This window comes from Neophocaena asiaeorientalis, unplaced genomic scaffold (genome assembly GCF_003031525.2).
Source record: "Neophocaena asiaeorientalis asiaeorientalis breed wild unplaced genomic scaffold, Neophocaena_asiaeorientalis_V1.1 scaffold155, whole genome shotgun sequence".
NCBI lineage: Eukaryota > Metazoa > Chordata > Mammalia > Artiodactyla > Phocoenidae > Neophocaena > Neophocaena asiaeorientalis.
The window spans coordinates 7247636-7273939 of NW_020173040.1; the positions used below are offsets into that span (position 1 = coordinate 7247636).

Sequence of the window (26304 nt, forward strand, 5' to 3'; positions counted from 1 at the left end):
AAATGTCTGATTGTGGCTTTAATTTGCATTTCCCTAACAGCTAGTGATAATAAGCACATTTTTTTGGTTGTTTATTTGTTTGTTTTGTGGTACGCGGGCCTCTCACTGCTGTGGCCTCTCCCGTTGCAGAGCACAGGCTCCGGACACGCAGGCTCAGCGGCCATGGCTCACAGGCCCAGCCGCTCCGCAGCATGTTGGATCTTCCCGGACCGGGGCACGAACCCGTGTCCCCTGCATCGGCAGGCAGACTCTCAACCACTGCACCACCAGGGAAGCCCAATAAGCACATTTTCATGTACTTATTTGACATCTGTGTATCCTCTTTGGTGAAATATCTGTTCAGGTCTTTTATTCATTTTCTAATTGGATTGGGTTTTTTTAATTGTTAATTTTTTAAAGTCCTTAATATAGATCCTAGTTCTTTATCAGATATGTGGTTTACAAATATTTTCTCCCATTGATCTAGGTGCCATTACCACCAATACCACAGTTGTGATTACTGTAGCTGTATAAGTCTTGATAACAGGTAGACTGATTCCTTCTACTCTATTTTTTTTCAGAATTGTTTTAGGTATTCTGTGGCTTTGCCTTTCCATATAAATTTTAGAATAATCTTGTTTAATCTACATAAAAAAACCTTGCTAGAATTTTGAGTGAAATAAACCTATAAATCAATTTGAGCCCAGCTTTCTTCCCCACTTGGTTCCCAGAATACTGGAATCAGAGGATCTTTGTCTGAGAAATCAGAGAAGCCCAAAATAAAATACCTAAAACCATCATCAGGCAATCAGATAGACCAGCCACATCTCCTTAAAATTAAGCTGGCAACTCTTTTCCTTAAACATCAACAACAACAAAACAAGACAAAACAAAACAAAATAAGGATCACCAGAAATCTTAGAAAGGTCTCTACATGAAAGATAGTGACAAAAACAAAACAGAATACAGTAATTTGGAAAGAATTGAGACTATGCAGGGAAAAGAAAACTCCCCCCAACCCTGCCCCACAAAAGTCTTTTTATATGCTCAGAGATAAAAGAGAAGATGCTGCATCTGAGAATCAGGGACAGACTGTTTTTGTTAAAAAAAATAATTCAAGGAACAAAAAATATATAAGAAGAAAATAGAGAAAGAGGAAAAAAGAGAGAGATAAAATACTTACAGAATTGGAAAATAAGTTTAGGCAAATCTCCCAGAAAGTAGGGCAAATGGGCAAAGAGAGGAAAACAGTAAGTCTAATATCGGAATAATATATACATAAACATCTTTTAAAAACTAATCAACTAAAATTAAAAAAAAATCTTCATCAAAAGTCTATATTCTCCACAAAATTATGCATCCTTACCTATCCCACAGACCCATACTATAGTCAAGCAGGCTTTTTTATCAGTCTTGGCATTTATTAATTCATTCGTCTATTTATTTATGGAATAAAATATACTAAATTTCCTCTAAACATCAGTAGTAATGTTGGACACAGAATAAAGAGAAGAAAGACACCACCTATGCCACCTAAATTGTTTTTTCAACTGTGGAAATAGAAAAATAACAAAACAACACAATGAAATAAACACTCTGATAAAAGTATGTTTACAGAAACACAGAAGAACTGCACCTAACCTAGTAAATGGTAAAAACTGCCAACAAATGTTTTAAGGAAGAAATGGAGATTCAAAGGACTTTCCAAGTTCAACTACGTGTTGTTAACAACCAAAAGGAGAAAAAGGATGCTTTAGGCCGAAATAAGAGCATTGGCAAAAGATGTGAAGTGACAGGTGAGCACACATTCACTTATTTACTCATTCAATTATAATGTGTGGGTCCTAATCATATGTTAGATGTTAGACCTTAGAGTGGTGAAGTAAATGTCCCTTCCCTAAAAGGAGTATAATAAGAGGAAGCACAAAAGAGGAACATCAAATTTAGACCAAGATGTCAAGATAGGTTTCCTAAATGAGGATGACCTTGAAGAATAAGTGAGAATTAACCAGATACCACACTAAAAAAAGACACAAAAGTATACGTGATAAGATGCAAATGATTAAGACAATAGGTGCACAAAGAAGGGCCAGGTTTAAAATGAAGGAAAGAAGGTAAGGTAACAAATACACCATAGCAGCACTTTGAAACATTAGAAAATAAATCAGAGAAAAATTCAAGTGGCAAGGATCTTGAAAAGCACTCTTAAACACACAGGAAAATAAACAACAGATGAAAGTGACTAGAGTAAAAGTAGAAGACAAACAGAAATAACAAGTGTTCATGGAGAAGAGGACAGAATAAAGAGGCAAGAACCAACAGTAAATGATACAAGAGAAGAAAATTTTTCCTACAATAAAGAAAGATTTAAATCTGTACAACAAAAGTGGCCACCATGTGCCAAGGAAAAATAAATGAAAAGAGACTGATAGCTAGATGCAACATTGTAAAACTCCTAAGGGAAAAATACAGCCTTCTGTAGGCAGCCAGGCAGAATAGGTTATCTACCAAAGAAGACAAACAAATTAAGCCAGCTTGAGAGGTCTGGGAGCAACACTGTATATCAAACTTTATGGAAAAAGAACTTCTGAGTCTTGAGAGGGAAAATTTGTGTCTCGGGAATTTTATACCCAAATAAGCCATTCACTGTTTATGTGTAAAGTCAAGAGAAAGACATTTTCAGATATATTATATAAGGACTCATAAAGTATAAGACCCACAACTTTTTCCTGAAATTAAGAAGGCTATAAAGTCTTGCTGCTTGAAGTGTGGTCCATGGACAAGCAGCATTGACATTACCTGGGGATTCGTTAGAAATGAAAGATCTTGGATCCCACTCCAGACCTACTGAATCAAAGTTTATATTTCAACAAGATCCCTAGGTGATTCATATGTGCATTAAAATTCCAGAAGCACAGCTCAAAACATATCCCTGCAAACGAAGTGATGATTCGGAATTAAGAACTGAAAATACTGACAATGAACACTGAAATAATGTATGCACACAAACACAAGTTTCAATGATAGTTTGAAATATGATTATGAAAGAAAAGATATAAAGGGAATAAATGGTGCCAAGAAACTGAGTATAAGATCCCAGATTATAATAACAAAGAGTAGGAATGAAGAAGAAAAGCATAAAATACACATCAGCTTACAAACAGAAATCAAAAGAAACTAGCATTTTATTATTGGCAATGACAGTTATAAAGCAATTATTAAAGTATGGCTTTCAAACATCTTAAATTTAATCATCAGTAATATAAAAACAGATATATATATATATTTCCAAATTACCAGAGGTAAAATTTCAGCAAAAAAAAAAAAAAAAAAAAAAAAAAAAAAAAAAAGAGAGAATGAAAGATTTTAAATAGTGATGGTAAGTCAAGCACATATATTGAGCTCTTTCCCCCTTATAAATGCCTAGTGAAATGACCAACAAAGTATACTAATAGGTCAACAACTCTCCATCATAGCTGGAAATTCATACAGGCTATACACAAGCCAGAAACTTCACCATGCATGTGAACAAGACCAAATTAAAGGATGGCATACAAATATACTATTCACTGTACACAAAAGAGGAGGCTGCCTTTGAAGTAAGTGGAACGGATCCACGGGAGAACGCACCAATACTCACTAAATCAAATTGACAGATGATGTAGCCAGAACTCCTGGCAATCAACGCCGTGGGAGTGGCTAGTATAAGACAAAAATGTAGACGCATATAAGATCCAACTGGATAGGGGGCCCTGTGAAACACTCAGTGCCTGTATGGGCTGGGGTACTCTGGAAGGGATAAGGGAAAGGTAGGTACTGCAGAGACTATCTCCAAATAAAGGAAAGCCACAAAAATTCATTAGCAGAAAGGCAATGTTCCTTCCCACAAATGCCTTCCACTGCAGCTTCTATTCATTCTCCATATTGATACAAAGCTGCAATAGATTTAAAGCAATGGTTCTTACCCAAACAGAAGAAAGGCATTTTTCCCATGGAGAGTGAGAACTCAATTAACAAAGGACTAGATCCCTGATATTTGGAGATAAACACACACACACACACACACACACACACACACACACATATACACATACATGCAAGTAATTATACATATAAACATATTAGTAGATTAGTAGATTTTTAAAAAATTGTTCTTATTTCTTTAATAATGATCCTATAGGATCATTTTCCTTCTACCTGGATAACTCCCTTTAGCAATTCTTTTAGCACAAGCCAGATAGTAAAGAATTATCTCAGTTTTTGTTTGTCTCAAAACATCTTTATTTCACCTTCACACTCGAAGGATATTTTTGCTAGATAGAGGATTCCATTGTAATAGTTATTTTCTTTCAAGATGTTAGGTAATTTCATTATCTTCTAATGTGAAGTTAGCAGTCAACATCATCTTTTCTCCTTTGATGGTAATGTGTCTTTTCTCTCTGGCTTCTTTTAAGATTTTACCATAATGTGTTTATGCATATTTATTCTCTTTAGGGTGTGCAGAGTTTCTTGAATTTGTGGATTGATATCTTTACAGCAATAACTTTTGGAAATTTGGGGAAATTCTTGGTTACTATCACTTCAAATAGTACTTCTACCCTATTCTCTATCTCTCTTTTCCTTTCAGGACTCCAATTATACATGGTTTAGACCTTTTCATCTTGTTCCATATGTCCCTTATTCTATGTTCTGTGTTTTCCCCCCACCCTATAATTTAGCCTGGACATTTCTACAAACCTATACTCTCTTCTACTATTTCTAATCTGCTATTATGGCCAACTATTTATTTCATAATTTTAGTTATCACTTGCTTCTATTCTCAAATTCCCATATGATTCAATTTTATGGATTCCAGTTCTCTGGTGAAATCCTGTATTTATTACAGGGTTTTTGTTTTGTTTTGTTAACACACAGGTCCAATAACTCTAGTACCTGTTTCTATAATCTGTTTTTCCTCTTGCTCTTGTATCATGGTAAGATTGGCAATGTTTTATTGAATCATTGGCATGATCTATAAAAACTTGTATAATCTCTGGTTGGTGTCATCTTCCTCCAGGGTGTCTTTTTTAAAGCTTCTTGGAGAAGGTTGGAATAACAACAAATTTTATTACTCAAATTAGGGTTGAGCTAATTCAAGACTAGGTTTCAGTCTTTGTAATATCTAGTCTATTTAGGATTGGTTTTCCCTTTCTCCTAGGGTATAGTCCTTCATGGATACAAACTGATCACCTGAGATGTTTACCAGGGCTTTGAACTCAAATTTGAAACTGACTATGAAACTGTCAATAAATCTGCTTAATTTCTCAGCCTCTTAGCAGCTGCTTTCTGCTTGGCTTTTCTGCCTCTTACTGCTTAAAACCTGGTGAATACTAGGATGAAAAATGTGGCTCAGATAAAGTCATTTTTCTGCATATCGCTTATTTGCAGGGATCTTGCAGTCTCAAGTTCTAAGTCCATGATTATGTTTTACTCCTCAATTTCTGGTTCCCAACTACCCATCATTAGATTGTTAATATCTGTAATAGTTTTTATTACATCTAAAGTATGGTCCAAAGTGGAGTGAGACAAGTAAGGGCAAAAAAGTAAATTTTTATAAAGCTACATGAATTCAATTTAAAGGCAGGTCTTTCAATCTAAGATTATGTCCTACTTTTTAATATTAAAATGAAAAGATTCTGATCATAATTCTTTCCTGAAAAGTCTGTGATGGTAGACCATAGGTGAGTTTTTGTTTGTTTGTTTTTACTTTTTGTCTTTATTTGACCAAATAAAAAACTGACAACCTATATTAGTTCCAAATATGCTTTTTTGGAACAATTTACTAGTATTTGAAATCCAGATTCTTTACCTTCTTCTTCAACGTTGGCCCATTCTGCTTTCTCCCCTGTCTATTGTCTTTTAGGCATAAAAGCTGCTTTTCATTTCCTGCTCTAGCACCTTTACCTATTCTGGCCTCACTATCTGGATTTTATGTCCCATAACCCTCCACCCTTAATATAATTGACTTCCTCTCAGCAGTTGGGTCTCAGCATAGACCCTCGGCACAAAGGACTTCCCTAGATAGGTGTTATCTACCCCCTTGACACAAATTTTAATTACACATAATTTGATTACATACTTGTTTACTGTTTGTCCCCCTAGATTATAAGAACCATGAGGACAGGCTCTGTGTTAGTTTAACTCACAGTTGTTAAACTCCTTACCCACACCAAGGCATAAAAAGCATCTTGGAGCTGGAGACATAGATAGTATAAGGATTTCTGAAGATTTCTTTGAGAAATCTATGCTATGATCCTACCCCCTCATCCTGCTCCAACAGAAAGAGAAGGGATGAGGGCTTCAATCTGCGAACCCCCAATTGAGAGGAAGAAATTTTAGGGACACCAGCTGACACGTGCCTCTTGCAGTTGGTTGGTGTCTAACTCACACCTGAGAAATTTAAGGGCTGAGAGCTCAGCTGCAGTGGCCTGTGTAAGCAGAGCAGGTGTTGCTGCATTGGCTCCTAGAACTGGAGAGTTTGTTTAGCAAAGTTCACAGGAGGGTTCCCAGTGAACCAGATGTGGGCCGCATGCAAGAGAGCCAGCATGGGGTTGTCTTAGGAACGAACACACCAAGACAGCCGCTGAGGGGGTGAGTAGACATAAACAGGAAGAAGCTGGGAGTATGCCTAGGTGTCCAAGATTAGGAAAGAGCAATGTTACCAAGTCAGAGGATTGCGAATACCACATCTCAAGCGAATTGCAGGCAAGGATCCCAAGGGACTGGGGGGAAGGAGGAGACACTGTCTCAGAAAAATCCATCAAAGTGCTCACGATAGATGAAGCTGGCTTTAAACACCTACTAAACCAGAGAACGTCAATACCTGGTCACTAAAATCAAGGCAGAACTCCCCTCCTCCTTCTCCTTTCCTCTTGCCCAAATCTCCTTTTCTGAGTAAGTACAGAGAAGGTAGAGGGGGCTGAGCAGTAGCCCTTCCTACCCCAGGGGCTTTTCAGTAGCAGCCAAACCCGGTTAGGAAACAGAAGACACAAATGCACACACACACTGAGATAGATCACTTGGCAAAGTCATATTCTAGGCAAAATCAAAGTAAGTTTTTAAATTAATAAAATAACAGACATGGAAGCATTTTGGTTGTATGACAACAAGATGAAAGTGGCCATTCATGGTCCTTAATATTGATATATTCCTCTAAATCCTTTTAACAGATACAAGTACATACCACCTTTTTTAAAATTTTGCCTTTATCTCTTTTGCCAGTGGATAAGTAGAATTTATGGAATTTTTGTTGTTTAAGTGATGCTTGATGCTGAATAAGGACCATTTATACCGGTGATTCAAATAGAACCTTGACTGAGCTCAAAATTTTGAGCTTAAGTAGTCTCATCCCTTCTATTACTCCTGATAATTACCTTGCCATTTATCACAGGATATGGATTTTTATATTTTGAGGGCAGGGCATGAGGGATGAATGTCAAGGAATCATAAAATGCTCTAATATAAGGGGTTTGGCTTTTATATTTAGTTGGTGACTGAGGAGGTACATACCATAAAGAAAAGACAAACACAAATAAACCCCACTCTTTTCCCACCTGAACCCTACCATTCTTTGCAAATTATTCAGATCCCTCAGATTTGGACTGAGATGCCAAAATCCCACCTTCCATGCCAGTCTCCATGCTGGAAACTTCTCCCTCAAATGACTGACCAGCAGTGGGTAAGAACTTGCTCCCTACCTAAGAAGACCCTCCCTGACCCTTGCCCACAGGAACAAAGGCCCCCTATTACAAACCTCACCAGGATAAATACATCCCAGTACAATGCAACATCCATACGGTATGACACACTTAGAGGGCCTTTATTTCCTCACCAAGGTAACACAGAAGAAGCAGCTATACCACTTTGTCATTGCGAGACTAATCCCTGGACTCAATTCTGCAACCATTTACTTAGGGTTCCAAGCTCTGAGTCAGAACTTGCCCTAAGATAATGACACCAACACTAACTCCAGAAGCCTTCCCATGCTTTCTTGGAGTGGACTCAGAGACCTCCTTCTCAAAGGCCATGTCTACAGTCTCACATCTGCCCTGCTCTGTGCTGTCTCAAGGAAAAATGAGAATGTACATGGTCACTCTTTAATATGCCATAAAATAGCGACCTTGATGGAATCCAGAGCATTTCTGCTCTATACCTTACACATTCAGGGAACGGCCATTCCCTCTTTCACTGGACAACATCCCCAAACTGAAGTTGGCTGCCATGATCTTGGAGTCTTCTTTTGTCCAGAACCAGCACATCCGGTTCCATCCACTTGGGGTTCTGTCTTACCTGAGAGCTCAGGTAAAAATCCTTGGCTGGGATTGACACTACCCCTTGAAGAATTACCTCAAATTGTCTCAAGAGCAATGATAACTGTGGGTTTCTTACAATGTACATTTATTTTTTAAGAAGCTGATCTTACATTTTAACAAATGTTGCTTAACATAAACATTTCTAAGCTGGGAGCACAGACCTTGCGTTACCTTCTTAATCAATGGGTTGCTCAGAGAAAGTGAACCGAAAGTGATTAAAATGGCAACAACTCAAGGGTGGAACACAGAAGACTTGACCTCTTACCCCAGGTCTCAACAACTTTGGGTCAGTGACTTATCATGCCGGCCTCCCCTCCCTTAAAGCCCAAAGTGTGGAGTGCCCCAGCTGCTGCAAGCTGGGAGTCTCATGTGGAGGGGTATGGCCACACTCATGAAAATGCGGCCATTACTATTTAAATATGGTAACTTGGTAACTTACACCACCATCATGGTACCTTCCAAAGCCAAGAAGCCCAGTTGTCTTCCCAACCTCACCCATCCAAAGGTGCTGACACCCCACAGAGAAGAACAGGAAAAGCCACCACTTACCTTCCAGTCAAACATCTCCGCAGAGAATAGGACGCTCCTCCCCCACAAGTCCGGGAGCAGTCACTCCAGTCACCCCAAGCATCCCAGTTGCTATCTTTGTCTTCATCCAAACGAGTGTTTCTTGCAGTCTGTAAAGTGAAAAAAATGCAATAAATTATCGACAAAATGCTAGAAATATCCCAAAAGCTTTCCCAGTTTTTCCAGAGTCTTACTCTAAGCTGTTCACAAAGACTAAAGTTGCCTAAAAATGCATTGTTTTGGAATGGCTACATTAAAACACACACACACACACAAGATAGTTTTATATGGAAACTCGTGACACATGAGTACCTTTCCATCTTATGAAGGTTTTATCCAGATGGCTTCCAAGCTCAGTTTTAAAGTTGAAATTTTATCATTCCAAAATTTAAATAAATTGGCTAAATATAAATAATATTCATTACTATTATTTTGTTTTTGCAACTTACACAGCAGGGTCCCAGCTTGTACCTAAGAAATTCTCTCCATTGTTTGTCATATAGACTGGTGCTTACTCTAAAGAAACCATTTTGCAGGAGGATTTGTGGAACCTCCTGAGAGAGGCTTCACCCCAAGAAAACGAAGTAGATAAAGCTTCAGGGTCCAAGAAAATAGAGAAAGTTCAATTATGAATGCTGTTTGTATTAATTTGTCTTCTGAACTTGCCACCATTGACTTATATCAAGATACTCTAAAGAAAAGAGAACAGGGGTAGTTAAAAATTTTTAAATATATAGATAGATTTAGATATGAAAAGAAATGATGTACAAAACATTACAAAGAGGCCTAAAGGAGACTCGAATAGATGGAGAAACACGTAGTCCTAAACAGATGGAGTCAATACTGTAAAATGTTAATTCTCTCCAAATTAATCTATAAATTTATGATAACTCCAATCAAAATCCCAAAGGGGATTTTTTTTTAGACCCTAACAAAATGATTCTAAAGTTCATCTGGTGGAGTAAATGTCTACAAGAGCCAAGAAAAAACTGTACAAGAAGGAAAATTAGAGGGAAATTACCTCAATTCAAACAGTATAGCATAGTATGGCATAGCAATAGGCATTCAGATCTATTAAGGTAAGACAGAGAAGAGTCCAGAAACAGACCCAAGTATAAGGACATCACAGAGAACCACAAGTCGGTGTGATGCATGGTTTCAAAGAAAATAATAGACAACTTCTTCACAAAAGACACCAAAATGAATTCAGATATATTCCAGAAATTAATATTTTGAATGCTGAACCCATAAAATACTAAAAAAGCTATAGATTAAAAGTCCTACAGGCTTGATGTAGCAAAGAGTGTCCTAGATGTGTCAACAAAGGGAGAAAACCCTAAAGCAAAAGACTGATAGGTTGAATTACATTAAAATAAAAACACACATAGCATTTTCTCTCTCTTCACCTATAGATAAAGGAGTAAGCATATGAACATCCACACGAAAATGCTGTAGTACAAGTATGTGGGCTGGAAGAAAACCCACCAAATTGCCTCTAAGGATGGAGGGAGCATGACTCGGCATGCACCCTGTTGGGGAAGGACACAAAAGAAATGCCAACAGAATGTTTTATTCCCCTCCCAGCCCTCCCCCAAAAGATCTGAAGCAACTATGACAAAAAGTTCAACTCGATGAAGCCAGGTGGTGCTATAATAGATGTTAGTTTTATCTGAACTTTTATGGATTTTGAAATTTCTTTTAAAACATACTTTGAGGGGGCTTCCCTGGTGGCACAGGGGTTAAGAACCCCCCTGCCAATGCAGGGGACCCGGGTTCGAGCCCTGGTCCGGGAAGATCCCACATGCCGCGGAGTAACTAAGCCCGTGCGCCACACCTACTGAGGCTGCGCTCTAGAGCCTGAGAGCCACAACTACTGAGCCCACGTGCCACAATTACTGAAGCCCAGGTGCCTAGAGCCCGTGCTCCACAACAAATAGAAGTTACCACAATGAGAAGCCTGTGCACCGCAACAAAGAGTAGCTCTCTCACCGCAACTAGAGAAAGCCCGCGCACAGCAACAAAGACCCAACGCAGCCAAAAAAAACCTTTGAGGGTAAAAGGCAATCTTTAGAGAAGAATGTAAGCCTATATCATATTTAATACAGGTAAATGTGTACATGCCTAGGGAAATGAGTAAGAGGTTAATTAAAATGTTAGCAGTGGCTACTTCCAGGTGCTACGAAATTTAAAATTCTTTTGTTCTTTTGTCTCTGAATTTTAAGTTTTTTTTTTAAGCCAACACTTTAATATTTTAATTGAAAACAAGCAAGGAAACAAACAAAACCATATCCTGTTGACATACAGAAAAGCTCAAGTCAGACAGGACTTAATAGGTGAGTTCTAAGTTGGAAACCAGGAGAGTTTATGAAGGAAACCCTGACATACTAATAAACCGAAGCATGGGACTCAACTAGATATTGCACAGATTTCCTTAAGCCCTTAGGCCAAGTTACCTCATCCAACCAAAAAAAAAAAAAAAAAAACTTAAATTAAGAGAGGGATCTGTAGAAAGGACCTTCAAATGTGAAATGAATAAATAATGACTGGAAGCAAGGAGGAGATTTTCCAATAATTTTCATCCACATCTCACCAGTCGGTGGGTTTCCTGGCTTCTTACCAAGCTACCTATTTATAGCACAGTAAGCAGCCCTACTAGAGGCAATATTTCAGCAACAGTCAAGTGAAAGGAAAGAATAAATACCTGGCAACTGATCAAGTCTGTCATCGGGAATAAGGGCCAATTAAACCCATACTATTTACTGTTCTAATTAGACCACTGTTCAGTTCGATTTTCTACACTAAACGTCACCAAACAGAACTGTGTCCTGTCTATAATGTAATATAAAATAAAGTTTGAATTCATAAAAAATACAATAAGCAGTTTAATACACTCATCTGGGCTTTTAGGTTGGTGAGTCCAAATCATTTCAGTAAACGTTTAAAATACACACAGCTGAAACTGATTTTTCATTTTGTCACTCGATATACTGATAGGTTGAATGTGAAAAGTTGAAAAACATCATCATATATAGTTTAAAATGAAAGTTGAGAGTTCTTTGCAATATTGTTTTAATTTGTTTTTATTCCCACTATCCCATCTGTCCAGTTTATAGTTAGAGTCAGGTTTCTTTCCATAACTTCTCCACCTTTACTTACAAAAAAAAAAAGAAGCTTTATTCTAAAATAACTAAAATAGGCAAGTTATAAATGCAGACATTTGGTTTCTTTGGTTGAATCAGTAAGATATTTTTCCCCTAAGAAAACAGAGAGAAACTGACATCTCAAGAGGGTTCCTTGAGTTTTTCTCCTCTCCTTGGCCATGAAGATGGTCAGATTTTGCTTTGAAACCCCACTGCTATTTCCTACCAGCCAGTCTTCCTGCCATTCTCATCATTCTTCGTCTTCCAAAGAGTAGCAATAATATCTCCAATTTCTACCCAGTTCTCATCTCTCCCCTTTGATGCCAGCAGCATGATGATAACACAAACATTCAGAAAAAAAAAAAATCTCATTGGAGCTGAGCAAAGAGTCCCCAGGGTCATTTCTGAACATTTGTATTTGTGTATTCTTCTTTATAGCCACACAGAACCTGCTTCCCTGGAACTTACATCTTCTAGAGCAGTGGACAGTGAGTCTCCGTCCTCTTCTACAGAAGAAACCTTTTCAAGCCTTCTCAAACGATCTGGTACCTTCAGTTGTCCCAGCTCTCTCACGAATATCTCCTCTCTCTGCACACTCTGCAGTCTGCACATTTTTTATTTTAAAATGTAGCATCCAGGACATAACAGTGTATCTGAGAATAATACAGACTACATAGTGTCCCTATTACCCAGGTTTCTTTTGATGAAATCTAAGTGTCCATCTCTCCTTCTTCCCTCCTCTTCTCTTCCTCCCTTCTTCCTTCCTTCCTCCCTTCCTTCCTACCTTCCTTCCTTCCTCCCTTCCTACCTTCCTTCCTTCCTTCCTCCCTTCCTACCTTTTTAGTCACACCATTTATTGGATTTCATGATGGAGGCAGTATCACATAATGGTTAAAAGTTGTGTGACTCTGGATAAGTTTCTTAACCTTTCTAAAACTCATCTATAAAATGGAGATGACATTTTTACTCCAACAGGATTTAAATAAAATGCCATCTATAGAATGAATCACACAGCATCTCAGTAAATGTAATAAGCAAATGTCTCAATAAGCATAAGGTATCTTTCTTCAAAATAATGTCTTTTTCCAAACAATGACAGGAGAGCCAGCTCTCTTGCATTTTTACTTAAGCAAGGCTTAACATTATTCACTGCTGAATTTCCTCTTGTTGGTTTTGGCCCAGAATACCAGCCTGCTGAGATCTGTTTGCACCCTGATCCTGTCACCCCATCTACAAGCCACTTTGCTCAGCTGTGCAGCTCCCATGCTCCACCCAAGTCCCTGATAAACATGCTGGACACAGCTCCCTAATCTGGACACAGCTCCCTAATCTTACAGAATTCCATGTGCACATTTCTGCTTTTTGAAAATAGTAAGTGGACCCTCATGCCAAGTAAGCAGCCAACTAATCAGACTTGGAATCAGTGAACACAGTTTAATGTTACAATAAAAATATGAAATAAAAACCAATCACCATCACCAAGTGTTGGGAGGCAGAAAGAGTGGTGGGGTGGGAAGAAACCAGCCGTTAGGAGGAACTGGATCAGGGACCATAGGGTGGGGTCTATATTCTTGGGCTGGTGGTGAGTCTCCTGAGAGAAGAGGTATTGTATTTAGCAGCCCCACTTTGGCCAGCCCCAGCTCTGAAATCTAGTGACAATAAAATATGGTTGACTGATATCAGCCTCATGTTTGACCTGATGGTCACCCTGCAGAGGCAACTTCTATGTTTGTAAGTTGGGTACCACTAATTCCCAATTCCTTCTTTTCAGACATCCTCATGAGCTGTCGTAAGTAATTATTTAAACTCCAAGTTATTAATATTTTATAAGGTAAGTTGTTATCTGAACCCTATCTATAGACTTCTTCCCCCAAGTCTGAGTCAACCAACATCATATCACTCAGTGACCCTGTTCTGGGCCAGACTCTGAAGTGGGCATGGAGAAAGAACTGAAGAATCTGGCCCTGCACAAAGCGGTGACCATGTATGTACAGAGTGAGCACCCCTTGCCAATATTTTTCCTACATTCTTTCTAACCTTCTCAACAAACCCTTGAGGTGGATACTACCAATCCCCATTTTATAGCTCAACAACTGTAGCTTCCAGAACGACATGTCCAAGGTGTGGGGGAGCCCGGGCAGAACCCCTTCCTGTCTGACCCAGACAAGGCCTGCCTTTTGCTCATGGGTGCTCCTCCCCTGCCCTTGTGGACCAGAAATCCAGTCAAGGGCAGCAGCCAACCTATCATCACTCGTAGCTAGCATTTCACATCTTGGATCGAATACAGCTGCTGCTGTGATTCACTTGACCACAACATTCTTTTGATATCTCAATGAAGTCGTTTTACTTTTTTCCCCCTCTCTACATTGCAAGCAGAGCTACACTTCTGTTTTTCAAAAAATATTTGATTTTATCTAAGTTATTCCATGAGGAATACGCGTTCTTGACCGACGTTCACAGACCGGGACCCATTTGTTAATTTTCTCACACAAACGTATACCAAGGGCTTGCAAAGTTCAAGGCTCGGGGAAGATGAGCATGGATCAGGCCCGCAAGACAGTGAGTAGCACGTGAGAGAGGCTGAAGGGTTGGGCAGAATCAGCCCTTGGTCACTGAGAGCACCAGACACAAGGACCCAGAGCAAGGAGATGACAGAAGTAATTTCTACCTCGGTTAGGAATGCCAGGGCACATACTTTCCAGGGAACACACTAATTCTGCTGGAAGCACCTGGCAGAGCCTCACAGGTCCCCATCAGCTTCTCTCATGTAATGGGATTGCAAGTGCATTCTTAGTTTTGATTCTTCTTTATTTTCTAATTATAATGGAATTACAACACTTTCCTATTTTCTTCCTTTTGCTCATCTATATTTCCCAGTTTTATACAATGAACATGTATACTTTATGCAATAAAAGTTCTTTTTATAAGGGGTGGGAGGAACACTAAAGAGGAACCTTATGAAAATATATCCAAAGAGGTAAAATGTACTTTGTGCTGTTTGCTTAAAACTATCAGGCTTAAAGATCTCTTAGAAAGTCATATTTTCCTAAGTAAAGTTCTAGCTAGGGAGTATATTTTGGATGAAAAATTCAGAAAAGATATTGTTTATTCATTATATAATAGGACTGGTAGAAGCCAAAAATATTGTAGGAATAAGTGTGCTCACATTCTCATAAAGACTCGAGGACTTCTTGCCTTCTTGGATCCCCATGCATAAATCAAATCATAAAATATTTCCCTGACAGCTCTTAAATCTGTGACTTATAATGAACAGCACAGCTCTACCAGTCTTGCAAAAACGTCAGCAATTAAACACAGATTTCACGTATAAGGTCACTTATCGGAAATGCTATATTAACAGGTCCATATTAAAAACAACTCAAAATAAAATAGGTTCCACTGGGATGTGACTTCCCAGACATCAAATAAAGGTTTATTCCAGCATTACCACAAAGGTTATTTAAGGAAATGACAAACGACCCAGATTTTAACAGTAAATACATTCTTTCAGGTCAATATTACCTTAAGATCTTTAACAACAAATTTTTAAAAATATGAATTAGGTAAATGACATAAAATGTCACTGAAGCTGTCACAGAGACTCAACAACTCAGTTCAACCAGAATACCTAAAACACTAACATAGCTAAAGCTACGTGCTAGGCATACACCTCTGTCTTCTTGGTCCATTCTATCCTCTAATGGAAGGTACATATATCCACACGTCATTACCCTGATGGTCAATGACCACTTGCTAGGATTTGGTCTACCCTTTCCTAGCCAATGTGTTACCTATTACTTTACCACCTTCTTAAAGCCCTTCACTGATTCCTCAGGACACATGTTCTGTATGTCCAGGCTCTCCATGACCTGCTCTGTCTCATCCTCCTGCAGCTCAGGCTCACACTGCATCCCATATTCCAAGCACACGATATTTCTCATTATTCCCCAAACACAAACACGTTTGCTAAGTCCTGCTTCCTTTGGCAAACCCCAAAACAACACCAAGACCCTCCTCTTAGAGCAGCTCTATTTGCAGGTGACCAGTGAGTGAAGATACAGAACTAACTAACAAGCCCTGCTTCCCTGAGGCTGAGGTCAGTATGGTCCAGGATTGCTTCTGAGAAAGCATCCTGCTCCCTGGATTTTTCCTGCCAGCCCCACTATATAGGAGGCTGGCCCCAGTTCTGGGATTCCTCACCTCCTTGAGTCTCCTCCCCTAGTTAGCCAGGCATAGACTGACCTGCTTTTATGTACTCCTGGTTATGTACTCCAGTCACCCTGGCTCTCAGATTGCTGGATTAGAGATTGATTCCACCTATTGTTCTAGTAAAAAAAAAAAATACCTCCCACAAATGTTATGAAGAGGTTCCAAATCATGGCAACCAAGGCTTCTCCACATCAAGATGAAGGAACACCAACTAAACACTCTAGACTTCTGAGAGTGAGACAGGCCTTCTGCATACAGCAATCTAGTCCGTTATATTAGGTCAGAGAACTAGGTCCCAGGGGGAAAGAGGGCAGATTCAGATGGGGATAATTTGAGAAGCATTTTAAAAACACACTTTGCTGTACAGCAGAAATACAACATTGTAAATCAACTGTACCTCAATTTTTAAAAAACCCACACACACTCTTTACTAAGATGAGAACACGGTACAGGGAAACCACAGGGCTGGTGCAACACACCGGGTCTGGTACCAGGCAGGCCCTGTGAATCAGACAATTCACATTATCTGCCTGGGCCTTGTCTGCAAGATGCGGTGAGGGCAGGCAGAGGCTGTAGGTAAAGGGCTGGTTGACAGAAGCTAAGGCCTTTGGTCAAGAATTACAGCCCACAGCAGCCTCACCAAGTGGGAGCTGGGGAAACAATTACACTTCTCTCCTCCCTCTCTCCAATCCCCTGCAGTGCTCACCATTGGCCAAACCCGACCAGGAGCCCGAGGGCAAGGGAGACCACTGATGCAGTCCGTCCAGGTCAGCCCCCCGGGTGGGGCCAGCACAGGGTGGGGAGCGGTGGAGAGTGGATCTGGAGAACAAAGGGAAGCTTTCCAACGCAGCAATTTATTGACTTCCTGGAATATTTTTGAGCAGAGGAGTGACTTCGGCAAACTGTATTTTGGAAAAATTACTCTGGCAGGACTGTGGGGAAAGATTGAGGGAGGAGGGTGCAGAGCTGGAAGGCCACTGTATAGGACAGGCAAGACACAAGAGCCCAGGCTAGACACTGCCAGTGTCTGGAAGAGGAGGACATAGACTTGAGGGGTTTTGTTGTTGTTGTTTATTTGTTCAATTTTTTTAATTGAGACATAACTGACACGTTAACATTACATTAGTTTCAGGTGTACAACGTAATGATTCGTTATTTGCACACATTGAGAAATGATCACCGTAAGTCTAGTTAACATCTATCACCATACATAGTTAGAATTTTTTTCTTCTTGTGAGGAAAACTTTTAGACCTACTCTTTCAGACATGAGGTTTGAAGGAGCTAGAACCAACAGGACCTGGGTGCTGACCAGATGCAGGGAGAAAGGAGGCGCTAGGATGACTCTTGGGCTTCCGGATTAAGTGACTTGTGGGAGATGCTCATCTCAGCCTCACAACCATCCTCAGCGCTACCCTTGAGGCGAGATGCTCAGTGCCCTTGGGTACAGAATGCGAGCAGTGCCTAGATTACAGCTAAGATAAAGGGAGCATACTGGTGGTCCCAGGAGGAATCTGGCCTGTGGGTCTGATCCATCTAACTATAATTGTATGGTTTACCAAAGAAAGGGAATTATTTGTTAATGTTTAAAGATATGGAGATTTCACATAAAAACCTCGATTTCTGACTTCTCGGGAAAAGGAAAGAGGAAATCAATATAGGCGCCACATCCCACCATGGTAATAACTCAAACTAAGGGTGGCCACACAGTTTTGAAGGGGCATATGCCCTCCAATTTGTACAGTCTCCATCCAGCCACTATGAGGATTCACAGTACCTGCCTGACCCCCGGGGGTCCAACGGGGAGCTTGCTGGTGATGAATGACTGTTGGTTTGAAGGTAAGCAAGAGACATGTGTATTTGTACTGATGTCAGATTCTTCAGTGTCGCTACAGAACATCACGCTCTAGAGAATAAGAAACATACACACAAATAACAAAAATAAAGCAAAACAGGATGCTTTGCTGTCTTCACTGGACACTGAGTTCACCCATGTGCACAGAGAAGCAGCGTTTAAGAAGTTATTCCATGGTGCTCAGTGTCTAAACTCTACTCCCTTTGCACCCCTGGGCTTTGTCTCTGGGGTATTTCAGATATAAAATATTAGTGTATTTAAGAAGCTCAAATAAAAATGCCCGAAGCATAGACAAATCGTATTCTAGAACACGCCTGTGCTATCACTAACACACAGATCATCACTGTCCCCAGGGAGCCCATCCCAGGAACTACACAGACCACCTCTGTACAGCACCCCCCCACAATCCTATATTAAGGATGAGAACATCTAGGTTACTTTTTTTCCATTAGTGCAATGTTCCTGGCTACTAGACAAGTTAGAAAACAACCATAGCCTCCAATTGTAGCGAGAGGCATAAATAAAAGTGACCTAATACAATTGGGTTTAGTTTAGTTTTGTTTTGACTGTATTTTTTTTGTTAAAAAGAAATTCCTAAATATAAAGCTACTTTACATGAAGACAGACTTAATAGGATATTATCGATGATACTTTGGTAAGTCATCATGAAGCATGTACGGCACAACATCAGGTAAGACTGAATAGAAAGGAGAAGCAGATGTAGCCAAATATAAAAGTCTGATAGAGAGTAATGGTAGGCTGGGTAATATGGACCAACCATCCCACTAAGAGCAACTAGAAAAGCAAAAATCTCCTCCATAAATGAAATAAAGACATTCACCACAGGCAGACCAGTCCTAAAGGAAATACTAAAAGGTGTTCTTAGGGTTAAAGGAAGCTTGGCGATACGGAAAGAAATGAAGAGCAAAAAATGAAATGGTAAAGAAGAATGTGGGTAATTCTAAATAAAGAGCAACTATATAAAATAGCATTTATCGTGGCTTGTGGAGTTTAAAATATTTATATGGCATTAATATATCTGACAACAATGGCATGTGAATCAGAAGAGTGATAAATGACATTAAAGTACCCTAAGATCCTGTATCACCTAAAAAGAGGCCGAAAGGACCAATTAATACTTGACCTTGATAAGTCAAGGATCCATGTTTTGCTAAAAATAGAATTATCATATGATCCCGCAATCCCACTCCTGAGCATATACCCAGACAAAATTACAACTCAAAAAGATACACGCACCCCTATGTTCATAGCAGCACTCTTCACAATAGCCAAAACATGGAAACAATCTAAATGTCCATCGACAGATGAATGGATAAAGAAGATGTGGTACTCACGGCTAGCAGGGAGGGAGTCCGGGGAAAAGTCTGGACCTGCCGAAGAGGCAAGAGACATTTTCTTCCTTCTTTGTTTCCTGGTGCGTGAGGAGAGGGGATTAAGAACGCTGCTAAAAGGAGCTCCAGAGACACGCGCGAGCCGCGGCTAAAAGCGCGCACCCCAGAGACGTGCATGAGACGCTAAGGCTGCTGCTGCCGCCACGAAGAAGCCTGTGTGCGAGCACAGGTCTCTATCCACAACCCGCTTCCGGGGAGCCTGTGTAGCCCACCACCGCCAGGGTCCCGTGATCTAGGGACAACTTCCCCAGGAGAACGCACGGCGCGCCTCACGCTGGTGCAACGTCACGCCGGCCTCTGCCGCCGCAGGCCCGCCCCGCACTCCATGCCCCGCCCTCCCCCGGGCCTGAATGAGCCAGAGGCCCCGAATCAGCGGCTCCTTTAACCCCGTCCTGTCTGAGCGAAGAACAGGCGCACTCCTGAGACCTACACGCAAGGCGGGGCCAAATCCAAAGCTGAGCCCCTGGGAGCTGTGAGAACAAAGAAGAGAAAGGGAAATCTCTCACAGCAGCCTCAGGAGCAGCGGATTAAAGCTCCACAATCAACTTGATATACCCTGCACCTGTGGAATACATGAATAGACAACAAATCATCCCAAATTGAGGAGGTGGACTTTGAGAGCAAGATTTATGATTTTTTCCCCTTTTCCTCTTTTTGTGAGTTTGTATGTGTATGCTTCTCTGTGAGATTTTGTCTGTATAGCTTTGCTCCACCATTTGTCCTAGGGTTCTATCCATCCGTTTTTTGTTTTTGTTTTCCTTAATAATTATTTTTTATTTTAATAACTTTATTATATTTTATCTTTATTTTATTTTACTTTATCTTCTTCCTTTCTTTTTCCCATCCTTCCCTCCTTTCTTCCTTCCTCCCTCCCTCCCTCCTTTCTTTCTTACAAAGAAAACATATTAAAAGCAGCAAGGGAAAAACAACAAATAACACACAAGGGAATCCCCATAAGGTTAACAGCTGATCTTTCAGCAGAAGCTCTGCAACCAGAAAGGACTAGCAGGACATATTTAAAGTGATGAAGGAGAAAAACCTGCAACCAAGATTACTCTACCCAGCAAGAATCTCATTCAGAGTTGATGGAGAAATTAAAACCTTTACAAACAAGCAAAAGCTGAGAGAGTTCAGCACCACCAAACCAGCTTTACAACAAATGCTAAAGGAACTTCTCTAGGCAAGAAACACAGGAGAAGGAAAAGACCTACAATAACGACCCCAAAACAATTAAGAAAATGGGAATAGGAACATACATATCGATAATTACCTTAAATGTAAATGGACTAAATGCTCCCACCAAAAGACACAGATTGGCTGAATGGATACAAAAACAAGATCCATATATATGCTGTCTACAAAAGACCCACTTCAGACCTAGAGACACATACAGACTGAAAGTAAGGGGATGGAAAAAGATATTACATGCAAATGGAAACCTAAAGAAAGCTGGAGTGGGCTTCCCTGGTGGCACAGTGGTTGAGAGTCTGCCTGCCGATGCAGGGGACGCTGGTTCGTGCCCCGGTCTGGGAAGATCCCACATGCCGCAGAGCGGCTAGGCCCGTAAGCCATGGCCACTGAGCCTGCACGTTCAGAGCCTGTGCTCCGCAATGGAAGAGGTCACAACAGTGAGAGGCCCATGTACCGCAAAATAAAAAATAAAAAAAAAGAAAGCTGGAGTAGCAATTCTCAGATGAAAAAAAAATAGACTTTAAAATAAAGACTATTAGAAGAGACAAAGAAGGACACTACATAATGATCAAGGGATCGATCCAAGAAGAAGATATAACAATTGTAAATATTTATGCACCCAGCATAGGAGCACCTCAATACATAAGGCAAATACTAACAACCATAAAAGGGGAGATCAACAGTAACACATTCATAGTAGGGGACTTTAACACCCCACTTTCACCCATGGACAGAATAACCTAGAGATTATCATACTATGTGAAGTAAATCATAAAGACAAATACCATATGATATCACCTACATGTGGAATCTAAAATATGGCACAAATGAACATATCTATGAAACAGAAACAGATTCAGACATGGAGAACAGACTTTTGGTTGCCAGTGGTTGGGGGGAAGAGAAGGATTGGGAGTTTGGGAATAGTAGATGCAAACTGTTACTTATAGGATGGATATACAAGGTCCTAGTGTATATACAGGGAACGATATTCAATATCCTGTGATAAACCATAATGGAAAAGAATATAAAAATAAGAATGTCTATTTGTGTATAACTGAGTGACTTTGCTGTACTGAAGAGATTGGCACAGCACTGTAAATCAACTATACTTCAATAAAAAAAATTTTTTTAAAAGAATACCTATTTTGATCTCTAATGTTACCACTAAAAGAATAGAAAAGAGTGTACATTTCGAAATGAATAGGTGGGAAAATATACAATAAGGACACATATTCAATGAATCCAACAGAAAGCAAAAATGAAGAGGAAAAAATAACATAGAAATGATGGATACATTTTAAAAGCACATAGCAAAATGAAAGATTTAAATGCAAATATAACAATAATTGCATTAAACCCAAATAGAATAAATTCACCAACTAAAAGACAAAGATTATCAGGATGAATTTTGAAAATTCAATTATATTCTGTTTAAAAGAGACATTCCTTAAATATAAAGACCACAAAGACTGAAAATAAAAAATTGAAAAAAAATGATACCATAAGACTACTAACCAAAATATATCTAGTTTAGTTACACTAAAGTAGACTTAAAGATGAAGAGACAAATAGAGATGCTTTATGATGTTGGAAGTTTGAATTCACTGGGATGGAACAAAAATTCTAAAAGTGGATGTACCTTATAAAATCACCTCAAAATATATAAAGCAAAAACTGACAGAACTATAAGAAGAAAGAGAAAATTCCACAATCATGGTGGGAAGTTTTAACACGTTAACTTACCAAAGAGATGAAAAATCATTAAGCATATAGGATATTGAAACAATTCAATTACAAATAGAATGAATACGCATGTATAGAAACCTATAACCAACCACTACAGACTATATACTCTTTGTATGTATAAAACGTTTGTAAAAATCGATCATAAGCTGGGCCATATAGTGAATCTTAAGAGTTCAAATGATTGAAATCATACAAGTATTTTCTTTGCCCACAAATCAAATAAGCTAAACGTCAATAAAAAACTTAAAAATGTCTAAATAATCAGAAATTAAGAGATATTCTTTTCTTTTGATTTTTTTTTTCTTTTTTTGCGGTACGCGGGCCTCTCACTGTTGTGGCCTCTCCCGTTGCAGAGCACAGGCTCCGGACGCGCAGGCTCAGCGGCCACGGCTCACAGGCCTAGCCGCTCCGCAGCATGTGGGATCTTCCCGGACCGGGGCACGAACCCGTGTCCCCTGCATCGGCAGGCGGACTCTCAACCACTGCGCCACCAGGGAAGCCCCCAGCTGGGCTTTTAAAATTGAGTAATAATTAACATACAATATTAATTTAGTTTCAGGTATACAACATAGTGATTCAATATTTTTATACATTATGAAATGGTCACTGCAATAAGACCAGTTACCATCCATCACTATACAAAGTTGTTAAATATTATTGATTATATTCCCTATGTGTACATTATATCCCTATGACTTAGTTATCTCATAGCTGGAAGCTTGTACCTCTTAATCCCCTTCACCTATTTCATCAGTCTCTCTCCCCTTCTCCCCTCTGGCAACCACCAGTTCATTCTCTGTACCTATGACACTGTCTCTGTTTTGTTTTGTTTGTTCATTTGTTTTGTTTTTTAGTGTCCACATATAAGTGAAATCATACAGTATTTCTCTTTCTCTGTCTGACTTATTTCACTTAGCATAAAGCCCTCCAGGCCCATCCATGTTGTCACAATGGCAAGATTTCTTTCTTTTTATGGCTGAATAATTTTCCATTGTATATATATATATCACATCTTCTTTATCCAGTCATCTGTTGATAGACACTTAGGTTGCTTCCATATCTTAGCTATTGTAGACAGCAGTGCAATGAACATAGGAGTACTTATATCTTTTCAAATTAGTATTTTCATTTTCTTTCAATAAATATTTAGAAGTGGAATTGCCAGATTGTATGGTAGTTATATTTTTAGTTTTATGAGGACCTCCATGCTGTTTTTCATAATTTGCTGCACCAATTTACATTCCCACCAACAGTGCACAAGGGTTCCCTTTTTCTCCACATTCTCACCAACACTTGTTGTCCCTTGTCTTTTTGAGAATAGCCATTCTGACAGGTGTGTGGTGATTATCTCATGATAGTTTTCATTTCCCTGATGATTAGTGATGTTGCACATCTTTTCATGTACCTGTTGACCATCTGTATGTCTTCTTTAGAAAAATGTCTATTCGAGTCCTCTGCCCATTTTTTTTAACATCTTTATTGGAGTATAACTGTTTTACAATGTTGTGTTAGTCTCTGCTGTATAACAAAGTGAATCAGCTATATGTATACATATATCCCCATATCCCCTCCCTCTTGCATCTCCCTCCCACCCTCCCTATCCCACCCCTTTAGGTGGACAGAGCACCGAGCTGATCTCCCTGTCCTATGTGGCTGCTTCCCACTAGCTATCTGTTTTACATTTGGTAGTGTATATACAAGTCAATGCTACTCTCTCACTTTGTCCCAGCTTACCCTTCCCCTTCCCCATGTCCTCAAGTCCATTCTCTACATCTGCATCTTTATTCCTGTCCTGCCCCTAGGTTCTTCAGAACCTTTTTTTTTTTTTTTTTTAGATTCCATATATATGTGTTAGCATACAGTATTTGTTTTTCTCTTTCTGACTTACCTCACTCTGTATGAGACTCTAGGTCCACCCACCTCACTACAAATAACTCAATTTTGTTTCTTTTTATGGCTGAGTAATATTCCATTGTATATAGGTGCCACATCTTCTTTATCCATTCATCTGTCGATGGACACTTAGGTTGCTTCCATGTCTTGGCTATTGTAAATAGTGCAGCAATGAATATTGTGGTACATGTATCTTTTTGAATTATGGTTTTCTCAGGGTATATGCCCAGTAGTGGGACTGCTGGGTCATATGGTAGCTCTATTTTTAGTTTTTTAAGGAACTTCCATACTGTTCTCCATAGTGACTGTATCAATTTACATTCCCACCAACAGTGTAAGAGGGTTCCTTTTTCTCCACACCCTCTCCAGCATTTATTGTCTGTAGATTTTTTGATGATGGCCCTCTGCCCATTTTTAACTGGGTTGTTTGTTTGTTTTTAAATATTGAGTTGTATGAGTTCTTTATATATTTTGGATATATTATCAGATATATGATTTGCAAATATCTTCTCCAGTTCAATAGGTTGCCATTAATAGAGTTTCTTTTAAATAACCCACAAGTCAAAAAAGAAAGCATCATGAAAGTTAGAAAATATTCTTAACAAATGAAGGTGAATATATTACATATCAAAGCTTAGAGAAAGCAGTTAAAGCTGTGCTTAGAAAGAAATTTGTAGTTTTTCATATACATATACTTGAAAAGAAGAAAGGTGAAAAAGATCAATGATCTCAGTTATTTCAAGACATTAGAAAAATGGCAGCAAACAAAACCCAAAGAAAGTAGAGGAGGAAAATAATGAAAATAAAAACAGCAATTATGAAATAGAAAACAAAAATATAAAAAGGAAGATCAACAAATCTAAAAATGGGTTCATTATGAAAACAAGTGGCTGAATTCTTTGGCAAGACTACTGAAGAAAAAAAGAGAGAGAAAATCAATTCCAAGAATGAAATGTGGAACATCACTACAGATTCTGCAAGTACTGAAATGCTAAGAGGATGAAAGCCAATATCTTTATGGTAATGTAGTTCAGACTTTAGATTCAGGCCCAGCTCCCCAGCCTTGAGGCAGGGCAAACTCTGCACAGTATAATTTACCCTCCAGTGGGCCCCATAGGATAAGGCAAGGCTGGGACTTCACTTGAAAACCCCCCTTGGCTGTGCTCTTTTCCTTTCCCCTTCCCTATCTTGTTTCTCCCACTCCCTAACTGGATTCCACTGAAGATGCTTCCTGAATAAATCACTTGGATGTGAATCCTTATCTCAGCTCTGCCTCTCAGAACTCAAGCCAAGTAACTTCTAAGATTCTACACACATAAAATACTGATAAAAAAGTACTGTGACCCAAACATGACAAAATACTAGCATTAGTTAATTCTGGGTGGTGGATATATATGAATCTGTTATACTAGTCTCTGCATTTTTCTTTTTCTTTACATATTTTTTTCCAATTAAAACAAAAAGTAAGCACTCCTGGGAGGCTATGGAGAGGGAGAATTTCTGAGGCATTCAAGTAGTGACAGCAAGTCATTTGCAGGGGAAATGTCTGCCTTCTCTACAATAACATTTAATGACATAAGACAGGGCAGCAATCCCTAAATATTACAAAAAAAGAAAGAAAAGGAAGGAAGGAAGGGAGGGAGGACAGAAGGAAGGAAGGAAGGAAGGAGGGGAGGAGGGAGGGCAGAAAGAAGTAAGCAAGGAAGGGAGGGAGAAAGGAAGGGAGGACAGAAGGAAAGAAGGAGGGGAGGGAGGGAGGAAGGAAGGAAGGAAGGAAGGAAGGGAGGAAGGGAGGGAGGGAGGGAGGGAGGAAGGGAGGGAGGGAGAAAGAAAAAAAGAACCATCTAAGAATATTGTATTACACTCGTCCAAGACCTATTCAAGAATAAAGGCACTTTACCAACATTTAAACCTTTTGTGCATCAAAGGATACTATTAACAGAATTAAAAGGGAATCCAA

At 39.4% G+C, this 26304-nt stretch overlaps 1 protein-coding gene across 1 annotated transcript in view; it reads right to left on the reverse strand.

The window, feature by feature from the left end:
• ADAMTSL3 (ADAMTS like 3) overlaps nucleotides 1–26304 on the reverse strand; it is a 358752-nt gene that overhangs the window by 232405 nt on the left and 100043 nt on the right. The window contains 1 exon segment of the mRNA XM_024742722.1: nucleotides 8880–9007. Coding sequence (XP_024598490.1) covers nucleotides 8880–9007 — 128 coding nt within the window.